Here is a 17,996-nt window from a genome sequence, read left to right as displayed (position 1 = left end):
AGTCACAAAACAGACCTAGTCATGCACACACTCTCAGTAAAACTGCAAGCACATGCACACAGTGTCAAATACACGTTTTTAGATTTGGAGGTGTAGTGGGGAGAGATGGGGAGCAAGCTTGAGCAATCTGAGCCAGACCCCCTCCCTCTCCCCGTGTCTCAGATCTACACTACTTCCCTTCACCCCTTTCCTTCCACCGCCTTACTCCCCGCCCCCGCTCCAGACCTAGGAGCCTGGACTGCCGTAAATTTCCGCCTACTTGCGCCGCAGCCCTGGGGGCTGCTTGGTGACGTCAGGGCTGAGCTAGGGGGTGCCGCCTTCTGGCTGCCCGCCCCTCCCAGGACTTGCGGCCCCCGCCTGCCCTTTAAAAGAGCGCGGCCTGCGCCAAACGCGCCACAGCGCGGGGACCAGGACGCACAGTTGGTTTCCCGAGGCATCTCCATCTCGCCTTCTTTCTGCACCTCGCCTCCCTGGTCCAGCCTCATCCTCTTTCCACGTAGGTTTGGGCGAGTGAGGCCATGCAGCCGGCGGTGCTTCTCAGCATCCTGGGAGCCGCGGTGCTGGCCGGTGAGTGGGCGCGGTGGGCCCTTCAGCACCGCGGACAGCGCCAGTCCCAGTCTTCCCCGCAGTTCCGGGTGTCCTGGCCCGTGAACAATAGGAAACGGTGGTGGTGGTAGTGGGTGGGGGGAGGGCTGGTTAAGTGGAAGATTTCTCCTTTTACTTGAGGTTCTTCATTTCTTCCCTTCGCTGGTTGTTCCCCTTAGATTATCCACCCCCGCCAGTGCTCCGTTTGACTTGGAAAAAACCAGAGGTTCCCTAGCCCAGCCAGGAGAGTCTCGGTTTTTTTTTTATATCTGGTTTTCCTAACGCAAGAAAGGGAGAAAGCGAGCTGCAGCTCTGGGGAAACCCCACATTTTGTGCTCACTTTTAAGATGTCACACTCTTCCGGTCTAGAAAGTCGCTGTTGCGGTCCGATTCTGTATTTGTTTGACTTTTTATAGCCAGGTGACTACAGGAAGGTGGGAATTTATGTAGTATATTAGTTGGCACCTGAATAATTTATTTTATTATTATTACTATTACTACATAAACAATTAGGTAAAACTGAGTTCCATATGCATAAAAGATAAAGCTTTTTAAAAACATGCTTATATGTGTGCATGTATGGTCACATGTATGTGTGTACACGTTTCATACATTTCTGCAGTTTGTTTTCCCAATATCTAGGGAGAGGCAATTTCACATTCAATTAATTCATTTTTAAGTTATGAATGGAAGCTGCACTAGACTTTTGTACTCCAGGAAAATAACTAGGGTTTAAAATAATCACTAAAGTATCTCTGGAGTAGTGGAAAATATTTTCGTCAAGTTGGGAGGATGGAAATTTAAGTAGTAGATATTTGACAGTTTCTCTTTATGTGTGGAAGATTGTGGGATTCATTTTTCAAACTAATCTGAATCTCAGAGAAATGATCTCAGAAGATGTGAAGTGTGTGTATGTGTGTGTTGAAGTAAAGTCCCTATGGATATTCAGACTATTGAGAACTAAACATAAAGGTTTTATTTGGCTGTTTTGATGACCTATAGAAAATTATTTCCTTCTGAGGTTGAGATTCCTGTCTAGAATTGAGATACTGGATATCCATATCTATATCCATATCCATGAGTATGAAACTCTTATTGACAGTAATTTCTGTGTGAAAAATGTTGAGACAAAGTGAAAACCAATGGTAATTTAATTTTTAATGCAAGCTACATACATTCAGAATTTTCTAAAATCTTTGTCATTCTTGCAAATTGTTAATAAGTGTTCTCAATTTAATTAAAGGAAACCAAATGACCAATTTAGAATTCTTCATGGTCAAAATACTTTTAAAAAGGAATTGCTTAAGAGGCCAAAGTAATGCTATCTGTTGTGTTATAGATTTAAAAAGGTGACATCTGTGGGACTTAAATAAGTGGGACCAACTATGATGGTAAAATACAGATCTCTCATCTAAGAGGATATTTTAATCAAGGTTCATATGTTAATAGCGGCTAAAATGGAGACATAATATTATTTTTAAATGTCTGTTGATTTCTAATCCATGCATCACAAAATTCACTCTTTTAGAGTGTATGATTCAGTGGTTCATAGTACATTTATGGACTGTGTGATCATTACCACTATCAAATTTCAGAACATTTTCATCACCCTGAAAAGATAACCCAAAGCCCATTAGCCATCATCTCCCCATTCCCCCTCCCACACCCCATGCAATGAGACATTATAATCCTTCAATTGGAGTTTGTTATTTGGAAAAATCACAGGGCTGAGGGGAAACCTCAGGAAATCATTTAGTTCATTTTCTACCCTTAAAAGCATCTGGAGGGAGTTCTACAACATCTATGGTAGCTGTTGTGCACTTTAAAAATTAATATAAGTGAAGTACCCATATGATTACCATATTATTCTAGGTAAGATGATTTCTAGCATTTAGAGCTCCTTCATTTTAGGAGGAACTTGAGGTCTTTGTAGTTTATCAGCAGAAGAGCTAACAATCTGTTTTGCAGTTATATTTTCAATCTGGAATCAAACCTTAATAGTCTTAGGTGATATTAATAATACTTTAGAAGTTATTCTCAGATTTATTATATTAGTTTATATTTTTAACCATTTGATTACTTTTAAGATGAGCATTAGATTTTTTTCTTTTGTGCTCTCAGAACCTTAGTTTCTGCAAAACATAAGTTTAACTACTTTAGGGGAATCAACATAGCTTTGGCTATCATTTCACTGTAACAGATTCTATTGGAAGAAATACATAGACTTAGATGTCTCTCCAAAGGTATAATGTACATCCACAGAGTCTAGCTTCTTTCCATCAAAAAGAGTCTCAAGACCTTCGATTAGGGAAACAGGGTTATTCTATAAGGACAAATACAATCCCCAATTATCTAGAATAATAAAGAAATGTATTTATCTCCCTCCCAAATCCAATAACGATTAATACTTTGGCAACGTCAGTAGTTAATAAAAGCATCTATTTTACATTTGTGAAAGAAGAGAGAAGTATTAGCCTGAAGTTGCATTACAAAAGAAGATTTACTGAGCAATTTTAAAATCTGAGCAATTTTAAGCTTCTTAAAACAGTTTGAGAAGATCCCAGGCCATGCTTTGTAATGAAAAAGCAAATGGAATAGGCATTTCATTTCTAGGTTGAACCCAGTGATATGTAATTGATTGGGCGAGGATGGGTAGGTGTTTAAAGAAGCTTGGGGAACAAAGCATTTTGGAAGGAAAGATCTAGTTGCTGGTCATAACTAAACTACATATGAGTAGCTCCCATGTCTGGTGTCTGAGGGTTTTGCTCTTGCTCCAGCTAGTTCTTCTTTAGTTTCAGGGACCTAGGATAAATTTCTGCACTTTTTCTTTCACCATAATAGCAGTCGTATACTCCAAGCAATGCCAGGAGAACTGTAGAGACGGGCCTATGTGTAAATGCTTTGAGCTGCTCTAATGGAAAGGACTCAGACAAAACAGAAAAAAGGGAAAGACAAAAGAATCAAAGCAGCATAGAGACAGAAAAAAATACACTGGGAAATTTAAATCACCTGAAGCACTTTCTAGGAGTTTTTTTTTAAATAGGCAAATTCTCATGAAATTTGATATGCATAAAATTAAAAATTTCTCCTTTTAAAATATTCTCATAAACCTATTGTTAAGCATAAATTTTCATATGATATTATAATCCCCCTGTTGTACTGGGAGAACTTGATACCACCCATGTTCTTGACATGGTTGAAGACATGGTTGAAGGGAAATGCAACCTTGATACGGATGCATAAGCTAACTTGTTCAGAAAAAGGCCTTGGGTAAAAAACATGGTAATTATTACCTAAAAGTAATGTTTTTGTAAAGCAAGTTAGTTTGAGGGAAGATATTTTGTTGGGAACAGGGATAGGCAGAGGGAGCCACAGATCTGTACCCATTTGGTATATGCATAGGGTATTGAGGAGGGTCCTTGACTATATTTTTTGTTTTAAATTTTTAATTGAAATATATAGAAAACTGCACAAATCATAAGTATGCAGCTTAATGATTTTTTCACAAACTTAGGATAACTGTGTAGCCAGTACCCAGATCAAGAAATGGAACATTGCCAAAACCCAAGAAGCAACCCAACTTGCTTTTGTTCTGGAATTGATTTGTACTAGATTTCTTATAGCTTTCATTTCCAAATGTTTGGGACATTGCTAAGGAAAAACAACTGTGTGTATGTGTACTTGTGCACATATGTACATACATGTGTGGGCATGTGTGTACATGTGTGCAATGTGTGCATGTGCAGTTGGGGCAGTTGTGACCACTGCAGCAGTTGTCCCCAGTCACCTGCACTCTGCTCAGTTCTGACTCTGTCCCTCTCTCCAAGTAGTATGGAATAATTTGGGGAGGATGGGTGTACACGGCTTCCAAAAATCAACTCAAAGTCATTTTTTTTTCCATTCGCTTTCCTCCTTCGAAGCTGTCAGCTCTGTGCCAGTGGATAACAGGAACCATAATGAAGAGATGGTAAGTCAAAATGTCAGTTGCTTCTATATTCTCTTACTCCTTAGCATACCAAACCAAACACAATCCCACAAAGCCAGGTTTTCATCCATGAGAAAATGGTGACAAGGGACGCTCCTCCTGCACTGAGCTCCTACATCCTCTAGAGAGGGTTTAGCACCTCTGAGGATGTTGCCACAACATTTTCCTTCTGACCTGTTCAGACATGGGATTTATTTCCCTTCTTGGGGTAATCACAATTCAATGACTTCTTCCATCCAGGTACTGTAAATCTGTTTCCTTGCATTAAAGATCCTGTGTCAGTACAGGTCACATAATCAAGCCTTCCCGACAGCGGCTCTGGGTTGAGTCATCATCCCAATGACAGCAGTTTCTCCAACCTGCTTTTGTATCCTCCCCCTACCCCAGGTGACTCGCTGCATCATTGAGGTCCTCTCAAACGCCCTATCGAAGTCCAACATACCATCTATCACCCCTGAGTGCCGGCAAATCCTAAAGAAGAGTAAGTATCCCATGCTGCAGGCAGACCAGCACCTCTACAGTGATCCTTACTGCTGCTCCCTCCACCTCACCTACAAAGGAACCCAGGGACATAAGGCAGAAGAAAGAGTGTTAATTGACCAGACTAGTACCTGGGGATACAGAGATATGACTTCTAGTCTTTGTTCTAGGACTTGGTAACTGAGTGACCATGGGGGAAGACCTTTTTTCTCCCTGTGTTTATTTCTTCAAAGTAAAATGAGGGAGATGAACTCAAAGATAGTCTTTGAGATGTTTATCAGTTCTTAAATTCGTTGGTTTCATATTTTGGATTTTTAAAACACATCTTAATTTGGGTGAAAGGAGGTGTGGGAAGTGCTTTTTCGTGATTAAAAGAGGAGGGGTTTGAGGGAATGCTAGGTGATGAAATGGTAGAGTTAGATTTAAAAATCATTTTGCCCTCTAATCTTGGGGCAGTGAGAAGTGAGAAACTTAGAAAGGCAATTCGAAAACTTCTGGCCTGTTTACATAACAGATTAGTTAAGACATTTTAATGCACAGCTTATTAGAGTGAAAGGTGGAAGGTACTGCAAAAGGTCCAGTAGTTCCAGGTCTGAAAACTGGAAGAGTTTATAGGGTAGAAGCAGAGCATTCTAATGAGTCAGACTAATGGCCTTCTGCGTCAAGACCAGGATGCTTTCTTTGTACTAAAGAGCTTCTGTGGGAAACAAGATGTGAACAGTGATAGAAGCAGCATTCATTGGGAACTGACATTATGAGATCAATTTTACAAAACTATGCAGTCCTTTTTATGCATGAAGTCAGACCAAATCAATAACTGCCTCTGCTTTTAGATTTTCAGTTGAGCTAGGAGCAGTAAAGTTTTTTTTCTTTCTGCCTTTAAAATCTCTCATTGCAAGAGAGCATTCTCTTGCAATTGCTGCGAATGAGTTCTTATGCACAAAATGGTAAAAACAAGTATTAACGATTGGCTCAAAGAGGAACCTGGGTGGTTTAATGTGCCCTTGGGGTTTTCAGGATAACAATGGTAAGTACAGGGAGCGTAGGTCTTCATGGACTCCACAAAGAATGAATGGAAGCTTTCCTATCACTCCCAGTCCACATACTTTTCTTTGAATTTCACCTTAACTTTCCTTTCCAGCCATTACAGGAAGGAAGAGCAGAGTGAATCTTCAGCAGGTAGTAAAGACTTCTCCTTGGGGCAACCCTATCTTGCTATCTTCCTTTCCCATGGTTTAGCAGTTACATGAAGAAGTGAGGGGTCTGTCTTGTAAGGTCACGATGTAATTATGATTGCTTAGGAAAAGTTATTAGATGCCAAGCTCTGCTTGCCTACAAAGTCATATGCTTAACCCTCAGGTCCTAACCATAGTAATTCCAACTTCTGTCTGTCACTAATTGTGCCCTGAGTTTTTTTGGTGTTTATTGAGAGAGCACCAGGGAAAATAGTAAAAACCCAAATGACCCATGTCTAGAAGAACCTTGAAGAAGTGGAGAATGGCAGAATACTGAGACAGGGAAAGTTTAAGAGCTCTCCAGGGTTGCAGCCTCAAAAACCAGTCAGGGCCAGACAGACAGATAACATAAAGAAGTAAGGCAGGACAGGAAGTGAGTCACAAATTTGAGGTCACATGTCCCTTCTGAGGGGAACATGTGTTTCCCAGTTCTCATCCTTTTGAGGAGAACTACAGACTCTGTTATCAGATCTTGCAACTTTTCAAAAGCAGTTAAAATTTTTATTTTTTTCCATGCTGGGAATGGAACCCAGGGCCTTGTGCATGCTAGTCAACTAAGTGCTCTAGCACTGAGCTATAGCCCCAGCTAAAATATTGATTTTTAAGTCACATCTCCTGGCATTTAAATATTACCTCTGAATTCAGATTTACTAAAAAACGCTGTTTAGGCCAAACAGAAATCATCTTTGAGCCACCAGTTTGCAACATTTGCCCTAGTCCAGTCTTCTTTCTCTTGGCAATATAGTCTAAGCTAACCAGAAGACTGGTAGAGCTTTGGCTGATTTGATGGACGATTCCTGCATGCCATCTCTGTTCCATTCCCAAGCCCATCTCCTCCCACTCTCTCCTGCACATCTCTGAGTCAGCATATGCTCATTGAGAGAAGAATCATTGTTTTATGGAGACTTTAGGGAATACATGGACCGATTTCTTAGCAGGTAAAAGGTCTTTTTGACTAGGGTTAATCTTGTCATTTTTGCAGCATGGCAAGAGTACAAGGTGCATTTGTCCCTTTTAACTTGAAAGTAAGGACGGGCTTCACACCTTGGTTTTTACAGACTGACAATGACTTTGTGCTGCTAATCACAGCCCTTTTCCAATCTCACCTGCAGGGACTTAAAACTAAATTCAGGAGGACGTGGCTAAGCCCCAGGCACAAGCTGCCACAGGCAGTACACTTTTAACTGAGAAGAAATAAAAATACTTCTGTTCCTGACACTTAAGACCCACATGCACCATCAGGCCACGTGGCCCCTTCCCCTGGAGACTGAGCTCTGTCTGATCAGCTCTCCTTCAGGTGACTCTCAAAATGACATCAGCATCTGCCTGCCTCAGCTCAGCATGCTATAATAAATACTGTAGACGAATGGCTTGAACAGCAAACACTTATTTCTGGTGTCCAAGGTCAAGATGTCTAGTGAGGACCCACTTCCTGGCTTATAGATAGCTACCTTCTCACCATGTTCACATGTGGGGAAGGGAGAGCATTTCTCTCATGTTGCCCCTAATTAGGGCACCAACATCATCATGAGGGCTCCAACCTCATGACTTAAGTACCTTTCAAAGGCCCCACCTCTTAATACCACCACATTGGGAATTAGGACTTCATCCTAAGAATTGGGGGTGGGGGACACAAATATTCAGTACCACCTGAAACCTCCCTGCTTACCTGTACCCACCTGCTAGCCCTGCCCCAATGCTGTACCCACAATCGCTGACTCGTAAAGGACAAAGAGTCTGGTGATAGAAAGGCCAACGCTCAGATATCTGGATGTGGAAGGTCAGGAACATTCCTACTGTCTCATAAACTTGAGAATATATTATCATGACAGGCTGAGCTTTAAATAAAGAGGTACAGACCATCTGCTATTCTTTGGATTTTTTACAAAGCAGATCATTTTTTCCTTTTGTAAATATCAGTTCAAAATGACTCATCAGTGTCTTTCAATAGAAATACAGTATGACCCACAAATATAACTTCAAATTTTCTCGTAGCCACACTTTTAAAAAAGTAAAAATGAAATTAGTTTCAATAATATATTTCATTTTATCCAAATGTGTTTTATCTAATATATAATTTTATATATCCAACATATTTGTAATGTGTTTTCTAATACATGCAAAACATTATCATTTCAACATATAATCAACACAAAATTTTTTGAAATATTTTGCATTCTTTTTTATTCATATGAAGTCATGGAAATCTGGTGTGCATTTTAAACACATAGCATGTCTTGGTTTGGACAAGTGCTCCATAGTTCAAGTGCTCCATAGCCACAGGGGCTGGTGGCTCCCACAATGGACAGTGCAGATGTTGATGCCAGTGGTCTTGGCTTCAGGCTTTCTATCTGAACTTAGTGAGATAAGTCGAAGTTCAAGTCCTCCCAGCTAACTGCTGAGTGTTAATACTGCAGATGTCCTTTCATAGGGTGCCCTTGAGTTAAAGAAAATTTAGTAAAGGAACTATAGATATTTGGAAAAAACTGGAGGAGAAGAGTGACATATCAGTTATATCATCTACTGCTGACGCAAGAAACAGAAAGACAACTCAGTATTCTGAAAATCATACTCAACGTCTAAGAACACATGGAGTCGATGGGACCTTAGTGAAGGAAGAAATGGTCCTTTCCATTGCTGTGCAGTTTTCTCAGGAAAAAAAGAGTTATATACCCTTCTTATCACCAACCACGGTCATGCATTGCTTAACAATGGATTTCTGAGAAACGCATTGTTCGGCTATTTTGTTGTGGTGCAAACACAAACACTTTGTCCTTATGCAAAGTAAGATGGTTGTGGCATCAGTAGGTGAAGTGATCTTATGGTCTCACCATCATATACTTGCTCCACTGTTGGCTGAAACACCATTATGCAGCCCATAACTGTGCTAAGTTAGATTGCCATTTACTTCCAGGTTGTCTACACAGTTGATTAGATGATCAAATCTGATAAACAAATGATTCGATTTTAAATTCTCCTTTGAATCTTGATATTTCCTAAAGTTACGGGCTGCCTAACTTTATTTAGCTGGAGTATAATTAGAACCATTTCACACAATGCTACTTTTTTACCCTTCTTCGAGTACATATGGAAAGAATGGTCCTGAATTATACCACTCTGAGTATCAGTATCCTCCACGTCTGCAAAAAGAGGAGGTTGAACTGGAAGAATTCTAAAGTTTCTAAGATTAGAGTGCAGTTCTACACTGTAGTTCTATACTCTAATGTAATTTCATAAATCTATATCTGGAGATGGCGGACGACCCCAGTGCTGCCGACAGGAACGTGGAGATCTGGAAGATCAAGAAGCTCATTAAGAGCTTGGAGGCGGCCCGCGGCAATGGCACCAGCATGATATCATTGATCATTCCTCCCAAAGACCAGATTTCACGAGTGGCAAAAATGTTAGCAGATGAGTTTGGAACTGCATCTAACATTAAGTCACGAGTAAACCGCCTTTCAGTCCTGGGAGCCATTACATCTGTACAACAAAGACTCAAACTTTATAACAAAGTACCTCCAAATGGTCTGGTTGTTTACTGTGGAACAATTGTAACAGAAGAAGGAAAGGAAAAGAAAGTCAACATTGATTTTGAACCTTTCAAACCAATTAATACATCATTGTATTTGTGTGACAACAAATTCCACACAGAGGCTCTTACAGCACTACTTTCAGATGACAGCAAATTTGGCTTTATTGTAATAGATGGCAGTGGTGCACTTTTTGGCACACTCCAAGGAAACACAAGAGAAGTCTTGCACAAATTCACTGTGGATCTCCCAAAGAAACATGGTAGAGGAGGTCAGTCAGCCTTGCGTTTTGCCCGTTTAAGAATGGAAAAACGACATAACTATGTTCGGAAAGTAGCAGAGACTGCTGTGCAGCTGTTTATTTCTGGGGACAAAGTGAATGTGGCTGGTCTCGTTTTAGCTGGATCAGCTGACTTTAAAACTGAACTAAGTCAATCTGATATGTTTGATCAGAGGTTGCAATCAAAAGTTTTAAAATTAGTTGATATATCCTATGGTGGTGAAAATGGATTCAACCAAGCTATTGAGTTATCTACTGAAGTCCTCTCCAACGTGAAATTCATTCAAGAGAAGAAATTAATAGGACGATACTTTGATGAAATTAGTCAGGACACGGGCAAGTACTGCTTTGGTGTTGAAGATACACTAAAGGCTTTGGAAATGGGCGCTGTAGAGATTCTAATAGTCTATGAAAATCTGGATATAATGAGATACATTCTTCATTGCCAAGGCACAGAAGAGGAGAAAATTCTCTATTTAACTCCAGAACAAGAGAAGGATAAATCTCATTTCACAGACAAAGAGACAGGACAGGAACATGAGCTGATTGAGAGCATGCCCCTCTTGGAATGGTTTGCTAATAACTATAAAAAATTTGGAGCTACATTGGAAATTGTCACAGATAAGTCACAAGAAGGATCCCAATTTGTGAAAGGATTTGGTGGAAGTGGAGGTATCTTGCGGTACCAAGTAGATTTCCAGGGAATGGAATACCAAGGAGGAGACGATGAATTTTTTGACCTTGATGACTACTAGGTAGTCGACATGGGTCCGGCAAAATGTGCCTCACCCTCCAGCATCCAACCCAAGGAGCATACCCGTGGTGGAATCCAAACAGATCCCTGCCTTACAATTGGAACATTTCCAGAACTTAATCCATGAGCATTGGATACTGAAAAGAAAACCGAAACAAAACCAGACCCAACCCTGTACATTGGTTTGTCATGGTGTCAGCGCAGCAGCCTACAACTAAGTTCCTAAATGCCACTTCGGACTAATTTAAAAAAGAATCCCAGTTTTTACTTTTACTCGATGGTGGAATTGGTTGCTCTTGTATTTTATGAAAAAAAATGATTTTTTTAACCTTCATACATAGAAGCAAAAATTCCTTAACTGCTGTAAACCTTCAAAAGTTAATAGAAGTGAGATCATACTGGTTTGTTTCTTATTTTGATAGGAGAAAAATTAAATTGCTGCATTTCGCAGTGACCCATTTAAAAAAAAAAAAATCTATATCTGGATTTCAGCTTGATCATTAATAGTCCCAATGAGAGATGCTGATTGGATAGTATGAAAACTTAAAAATATAGAGTCTATTATTAAATTTAAATGCAGGTAAGGAGCTTCCATAGCATTTAAAAAGGAATCAGAGTATTTTTTAAAAATTCATTCAAAAATCATCTAAATAGTGTTTAGCGTCCTCAAGATTTGAGGTGATTACTGAGGCTGGAACTTGTTGAATCACAAGCATGACTGAAGTTATACTTACTCTTCTGTTTTCATTGTAGGTGGAAAAGAGGCCCAAGAGGAAGAGAAAAGTGAAAATGAAAACACAAAGTTTGAAGTAAGATTGTTAAGAGACCCAGTGGACACCTTGGAGGCCCACAAGCCCTCTAGTGGGCAGGAAGCTGGAGTCCAAGGGGAAAAGGACCCTCAAGGTCCTACAAGGGCAAACACAGAGAAGTGGGCAGAGGAAGGTGGGCACAGCAGAGAGGGAGCAGAGGAACCCCAGGGGAGCCTCCACCCCTCCAGCAGCCAAGTCCCCAGAGAAGTAAAGGCACACCATTCTGAGAAGAGCCAGGGAGAGGACAGAAAGGAAAAAGAGGAAGAGAACTACCAGAAAGGGGAGCCTGGTGAAGAGGCCAGTGAAGGGAAGCCACTTGAAGAGCCAGTAGAGACACAGAATACTTTCCTCAACAAAAGAAACCAGGCTACCACTAAGAAAAAAGAGGAATTAGTGACCAAAGCAGCTACATTCCCTGCTGGGCACTCTGAGGAGAAGACACACAGCAGGGAGAAGAGCAGCCAGGAGAGTGCAGAGGAGATGGGGAGCCAGGAGAAACACCCTCAGGAGTCTAGACCCCAGAGCGAGGAGGAATCTGAGGAGAGTGAGGAGGACACTACTTCTGAGGTGACCAAACGACGCACGAGGCCCAGGCACCACCATGGGAGGAGCAGGCCTGATCGGTCCTCTCAGGAAGGGAATCCTCCCTCTGAAGAAAGGGGACACGCCCTGGAAGAATCTGAGGAGGCAAAGGTTGGGGAGAAGAGGGACCACCATTCAACCCACTACAGGACTTCGGAGGAAGAACCCGAATATGGGGGAGAAGTGGGGAATTATCCAGGTGTCCAGTCTCCCGAGGACCTGGAGCGGGGACAGTATGGGGGCAGAGGAAGTGAGGAGTACAGAGCTCCAAGGCCTCATAGTGAGGAGATCCAGGAGGAGGCGGACAAGAGAAACCCCCTCAGCTCCGAGCTTGAAAACATGGCGCACGGTTATGGTAAGGAAAGTGAGGAAGAGAGGGGCCGTGAGAGGGGGACGGGGCACCATCCCAGAGGCAGAGGAAGGGAACTAGGTGCCTATTCTACTCCTGACATCAGAGAAGAGAAAAGGTTCTTGGGAGAAGCCTATCACCATGTTCCAGAAAGCCAGATGGATAAGGCCAAGAGACATCCGCAAGGTGAGTGGCAGGAGCAGGACAGAACCTACCTCAACTATGATGAGGAAGGACCCCAAGGGAAGTGGCAGCAGCAGGAGGACCCCAGGGACCTTAAAGAGAACAGGGAGGAAGCTAGGCTACAAGACAAACAATACGCTTCCCATCACACCACTGAAAAGAGGAAGAGATTAGGGGTGCTGTTTAACCCGTACTATGACCCTCTCCAGTGGAAGAGCAGCCGTTTTGAGAGAAAAGACAACGCAGATGACAGTTTCCTTGAGGGCGAAGAGGAAAACGGGCTGACCTTGGGTGAGAAGAATTTCTTCCCAGAATACAGCTATGATTGGTGGGAGAAAAAGCCCCTCTCAGACGACGTGAACTGGGGATATGAGAAGAGAAGCTTCGCGAGGGCCCCCAAGCTGGACCTGAAAAGGCAGTATGACCGAGTGGCTGAGCTGGACCAACTCCTTCACTACAGGAAGAAGTCAGCTGAATTTCCCGACTTCTACGACTCTGAGGAACAGATGGGCCCACGCCACGAGGCAGAAAATGAAAAGGAGACAGCTGACCAGAGAGTTCTGACCGAGGAAGAGGTACGGTGTGAGGCTTTGGGTTTAAGATTTACTCACCATGGCCAAGGGTAATATGTTCAACACTATCTAAAGTTAATGGGGAGAAACTAGTGGGAATTTTTCACCACGGGAACATAGCCCGAGAAACCAAGCGGAGACCACCCGTGGGGTTGATTTCCATCTACCATCCAGTCGTGGTCCACATTCCTGCCCGCCTCTCTCTAGTACAGTGTTTCTCCACCTTGTTTGCACTGTGGAATCACCTGGCCAGATTCAAACGTTACCCTATCTGGGATCCACCCTCAGACTTCTGTGTAATTGATTCTGGGTGCTCCCTGGGCATCAGGTGATTCCAGCGTCCAGTCAAGGTTGACACTGTTCTGGTGTCTTCCCCTTCATCATTTGACTACTCATCACTATCTCCCAGGGTCTGGAAAACATGATACAGAAATTAGTTACTTTGGTATGTCTTCATTTAGTTCATGTCCTCCCACCCTCAGAAGTTTTCATCTGGGAGAGGTAATGTCATTGGAGATATAGCTACCCAAACAATGCCTTCTCCCCTACCCCATTATTATGCTAGTTGATGCTTCTCAAACTTGAATGTACATCAGAATCATGAGGGATTTCTAACCCCCAGAGTTTCTGATTCCGTCGGTTTTAGGTGGGACCCAAAAATGTGCATTTCTGACAAGTCCCTAGGAGATGCTGGGAATGCAGATGCTGCTGGTCAGGGGACCACACTTTGAGAACCACTGATGTGTGTTGACTTTCTACTAAAATTCCCCTTTCTGCTCATATTCTCTCAAACTATAGCATATCACTTGATCTGGAACCTCAACTTCTGCACCCCCAACTTTTTGTATTTTCCAGGAAAAAGAACTTGAAAACTTGGCTGCAATGGATTTGGAACTACAGAAAATAGCGGAGAAGTTCAGTCAAAGGGGCTGATGGTTATTGGAGCAACGGGCAGTTTTAAGAAGCAGTTCTCACAACATCTATTTTCCACTTCACTAAAAGACACCATTTATTTATCCAAAGGCAGAAAGTAGAATTGACTACTCATTAAATGTTTGACACAATTGAAAATGTTGTTAATTTTTGCCAGAATGCTATTGAAAATATGAATAGCATGACGTCGCATATTCTTTCTTGCAAAATAGATATATTAACATGCTTGTGACAATGACTGAGCTACTGTCTTTGAAAATGTGTTTGTCTCAATTTGAAATAATAAAAGATTCACTGGAGACCAAAAGCTTCTTGGTTCTCAGCTTTCTTTGAGCTAATTAGGAGGAGTGTGATTTTCAAATCCATTCTGTAAATTCAGAAAGATGAAAGGATTTGTGGGTCTTTGAATGTATCATAGAAAAAAGGGAAAACCTTTTGAAGTAAAACAATGCCCAGGACCTAAAATGAACGAGATCAGGAAAAAACCATATCTGCTGCCCCAGGCTGAGAGAGATTAGCTAGGCTTGAAGAACCTGTTTAATTCTTATTTTTGTTTTTTAATTTTTTTATTGTAAACAAATTGGGTACAACTTGTTTCTCTGTTTGTACATGAAGTAGAGGCATACCATTTGTGTAATCATACATTTACATAGGTTAATGATGTTTGATTCATTCTGTTATTTTTTCCTTCCCCCCACCCCTCCCACCCCTCTTTTCCCTCTATATAGTCCTTCCTTCCTCCATTCTTGCCTCCCTCCCACGCACCATTATGTATCATCATGCACTTATCAGCGAGATCATTCATCCTTTGGAAGACCCTGTTTTAAAAATAATCTTAAGAACTGGGCGTGGTGGTGAATGCCTGTAATCTCAGCATCTGGGGAGGCTGAGGCAGGAGGATCTCGAACTTCAAGCCAGCCTCAGCATCTTCGAGGTGCTAAGTGAGACCCTGTTTCTAAATAAAATACAAAATAGTGCTGGGGATGTGGCACCGTGGTTGATTGCCCCTGAGTTCAATCCCTGATAAAAAAAAAATCATAAGACAGTACTTTAAAAATTCTATAAATTAGGACCATCATACCTAGCAGTACAGCACTTGCCTAATGTGTACACGGTTGCAGTTCCATCTCCAGTACTGGAGGGAAAAAGCAGTATAAGGTAAAATACAGCTGATTATTATTAGCTGGGTACAGTGGCATGTGCCCATAGTCCCAGCTACTTGGGACCCTGAAGCAGGAGGATTACTTGGGTCTGGGAGTTCAAGTCTAGCTTGGGCTACATTATGAACATTATGAAAGTCCATCTCAAAACAAATAAAGATCCTACGAACTAGAGAGCTCTAGGAGTAGCCAGCCAAGGGCCTCCCACCCCACACTGCCCTGCCCTGGCCCCTGGCTAAAAAGGAAGCCTGAATAACAGGATGAACCCCCGATTGGCACTCAGAACATCTGGCCTATTAGACAGATCCTTGGTCCCTCCCTCAAGACTGGATTTCTACTCTGTAAGAAAACAGAACTCTGACTCTGTAACTGTGTAACAGTAGCTGTGTGGCTTTGAGAAAGTTACTTACCCTCTCTGAATCATCAGTAGGGCATCTGTCTGATTGGGTTCTTACAAAGATGATACAAGTTTATGCAAAACACAGCGTGGTGCCTAGTATATGTCAACGGCATAGGAAATGTTGACTGCTATCATTTTTATCCCTGCAGTTTCTTTTTTTTTTTTCTCATAAGAGAGTTTATTAAGCAAACAGGGTGTCTCCCTTCAGGGTAAGAGAGAAAATGAGAGGAAAATAAAGGGAAAGAGAAAGGGCACGTGCTAGAGAGAGTGGAAAGCGAGGAGGAGAAAGAAAGTGAGTAGGGCGAGAGAAAAGCAAGAGAGAAAAGATGGCGGTGAAGTTATCTTTAAGAATCCCGCCGGGCTAACAGGGGACCAATAATGGAGAAGGATACTTGCAAGCTGACTGATGAACCAACCAATAGCTAGCTAGGATGTTCACAGACTGACAAGTAGTTGGGAGGCGGGGAAAATGGCTGCACCGGAAAGGGCGGGGAGAGCAGCTTTCAGACTGACAAGCTAGGTTGTGATGCAACGCAAAGGGCGGGGGAGCAGCTTTGTATTACATTCCCCCATTTCTGTTTTTATAAGAAAATCTTTGCTCTCCAGTTCTTTCCCGCCTTATCTCTCCTTCCTGCCTAAGTGACTAGGGCTGGTTTTGCAGACGAGATGTAAAAAGTCTATTCTCCTTCCAGAATTTCAGAGGCAGAGGGTTTTCATGAACTCTATTTCCTCGATTTGACTGATTCCCTATTCTACACTAACTGCCTGTCCCCAATTCTGGCTTCATTCACCCCTCTAATTTTAGGAACTCCTTTACTGCTATAGGGAAAGGGGGGGCGATGACCATTCTGGCTTCTTGGAGCTGGAAGTGGGCAGCGTGGGGCAAGCAGTTTGGAGTTCCCTTTTAGAAATCCGGTCAATCGAGGGGTCCATGGTAGAAGTCTGGTTGGGGAAGAGCAGGTGGTAAAGGCATCTGGGGATGGGTGCTTCTATGAGAGAAGAACAAAAAGACATGAGTACTGAAATGAGATTGATATAAATGTTGCAGAATCTGGAACATGCCAATGAATATCATAAAGATGACAGAAGTCAATAATTCCTCACCAGGGGGTCGAAGAACTGAGTTGTTCCCATAACAAAGCCTAACAAAGGCTGGAGAGAACAAGGCCTTTATTTGGGAACTTTAACATTGTCTAGGTTGTCAGGAATGTAAACACAACATTTAGTAGAGATCTCTATACTTCTGTTACTAGTAAACATAGATTAAGCCTACCTGTGTCTGTAGGCCTTTAACTGACTAAAACTTCTGACTCTGGCAGTTTCTCTTGATAGTTATCAGGCACATTTGCCTAGGAATCTCTCTTTTGTAGCTTTTAGTCTTTAATTCTAGTGGGCTAACACAAGTGTACATCTTAAGTTACATTTAACTATTATTTCTCTTAAATGCCCCAAAATGGCTATATTTTGGTTTTAACTGTTTTGCTAGGTGTTTAAGATCAAGCTGGTCAAAGTGACCTGTTCCTGTCAAAGAGTCAGCTGAGTTCCCACAGGGGTCACTCATAGAGAACTTGAGAGCCTTAGCTTTAGTGCTGTCCATCAGGCAGGGTCTCCTCAATGAGGTGGCTTCCCTTGGAAGCATTAGGGGTGTCTCCCTTTTTCCATGACCCTCCTCTATCTCTGCAGTTTCTTATTGCAAGATAGTAGGACAATTTCCCTTTTTCCTTCTTTTATCTCTCATTTCATTCCTCACTAATGACAGCTTCTATTTTGCAGTTTGGGCAATGAACTATTCTCTGGGAAGCAGCAAACTGGATCACAGTTGACTTTTATCCATCCAGGAAGTCTGGTTACCCTCCTCTATTAAGTCAAGAATTGCTTTGCTAATAACCAGTTTCTTTCCAGATTAACTTTCAGTGACATACTTTTCCAGGTGAGTTGTAGTTTTATGATATGGGAAGCAAGTCAATTGGTACTATGAATTTGACAGTGAATTGTTCTAAACCTGGGCACACACTTCTAGAAGGTTGCTTACTCTCTCTCTGCCTGGGATCATTTTTCCCTGGCTGTGGCTATTTACAAAGACTGGGGAGGGGTGCCAAGGAGATCGTGGCTTCTGGATGTAGCCCTCACAATGGACAAAGGGCTGGTATGTAAGTATC

The 17,996-nt window shown here is 42.0% G+C and overlaps 2 protein-coding genes across 2 annotated transcripts; both read left to right on the top strand.

The window, feature by feature from the left end:
* The first annotated feature begins 274 nt into the window (after positions 1–274).
* On the top strand, positions 275–14,578 carry CHGB (chromogranin B). Its single transcript, XM_079126459.1, has 5 exons — positions 275–567; positions 4,506–4,552; positions 4,958–5,051; positions 11,603–13,347; positions 14,200–14,578. The coding sequence occupies exons 1-5, from the start codon at positions 519–521 to the stop codon at positions 14,275–14,277; spliced, it is 2,013 nt and encodes a 670-aa protein (XP_078982585.1). The 5' UTR covers positions 275–518; the 3' UTR covers positions 14,278–14,578.
* Positions 9,537–11,305, top strand: LOC306653453 (eukaryotic peptide chain release factor subunit 1-like; the record flags this gene model as incomplete). The annotated part of the gene is made up of 1 exon (XM_079126460.1): positions 9,537–11,305. The coding sequence occupies one exon, from the start codon at positions 9,537–9,539 to the stop codon at positions 10,848–10,850; it is 1,314 nt and encodes a 437-aa protein (XP_078982586.1). The 3' UTR covers positions 10,851–11,305.
* Positions 14,579–17,996: the final 3,418 nt, after the last annotated feature.

This window comes from Sciurus vulgaris (assembly GCF_902686455.1).
Source record: "Sciurus vulgaris genome assembly, chromosome: 2".
In the NCBI taxonomy this organism is placed as follows: Eukaryota; Metazoa; Chordata; class Mammalia; order Rodentia; family Sciuridae; genus Sciurus; species Sciurus vulgaris.
This window is presented reverse-complemented; position numbering and strand designations above follow the sequence as displayed.

Coding starts and splice junctions, on each gene's coding strand:
- CHGB (XM_079126459.1), top strand. CDS start 519: ATGCAGCCGGCGGTGCTTCTCAGCATCCTGGGAGCCGCGGTGCTGGCC. Junction 568..4,505: donor GGGAGCCGCGGTGCTGGCCG/GTGAGTGGGCGC, acceptor CCTCCTTCGAAG/CTGTCAGCTCTGTGCCAGTG. Junction 13,348..14,199: donor GAGTTCTGACCGAGGAAGAG/GTACGGTGTGAG, acceptor TGTATTTTCCAG/GAAAAAGAACTTGAAAACTT.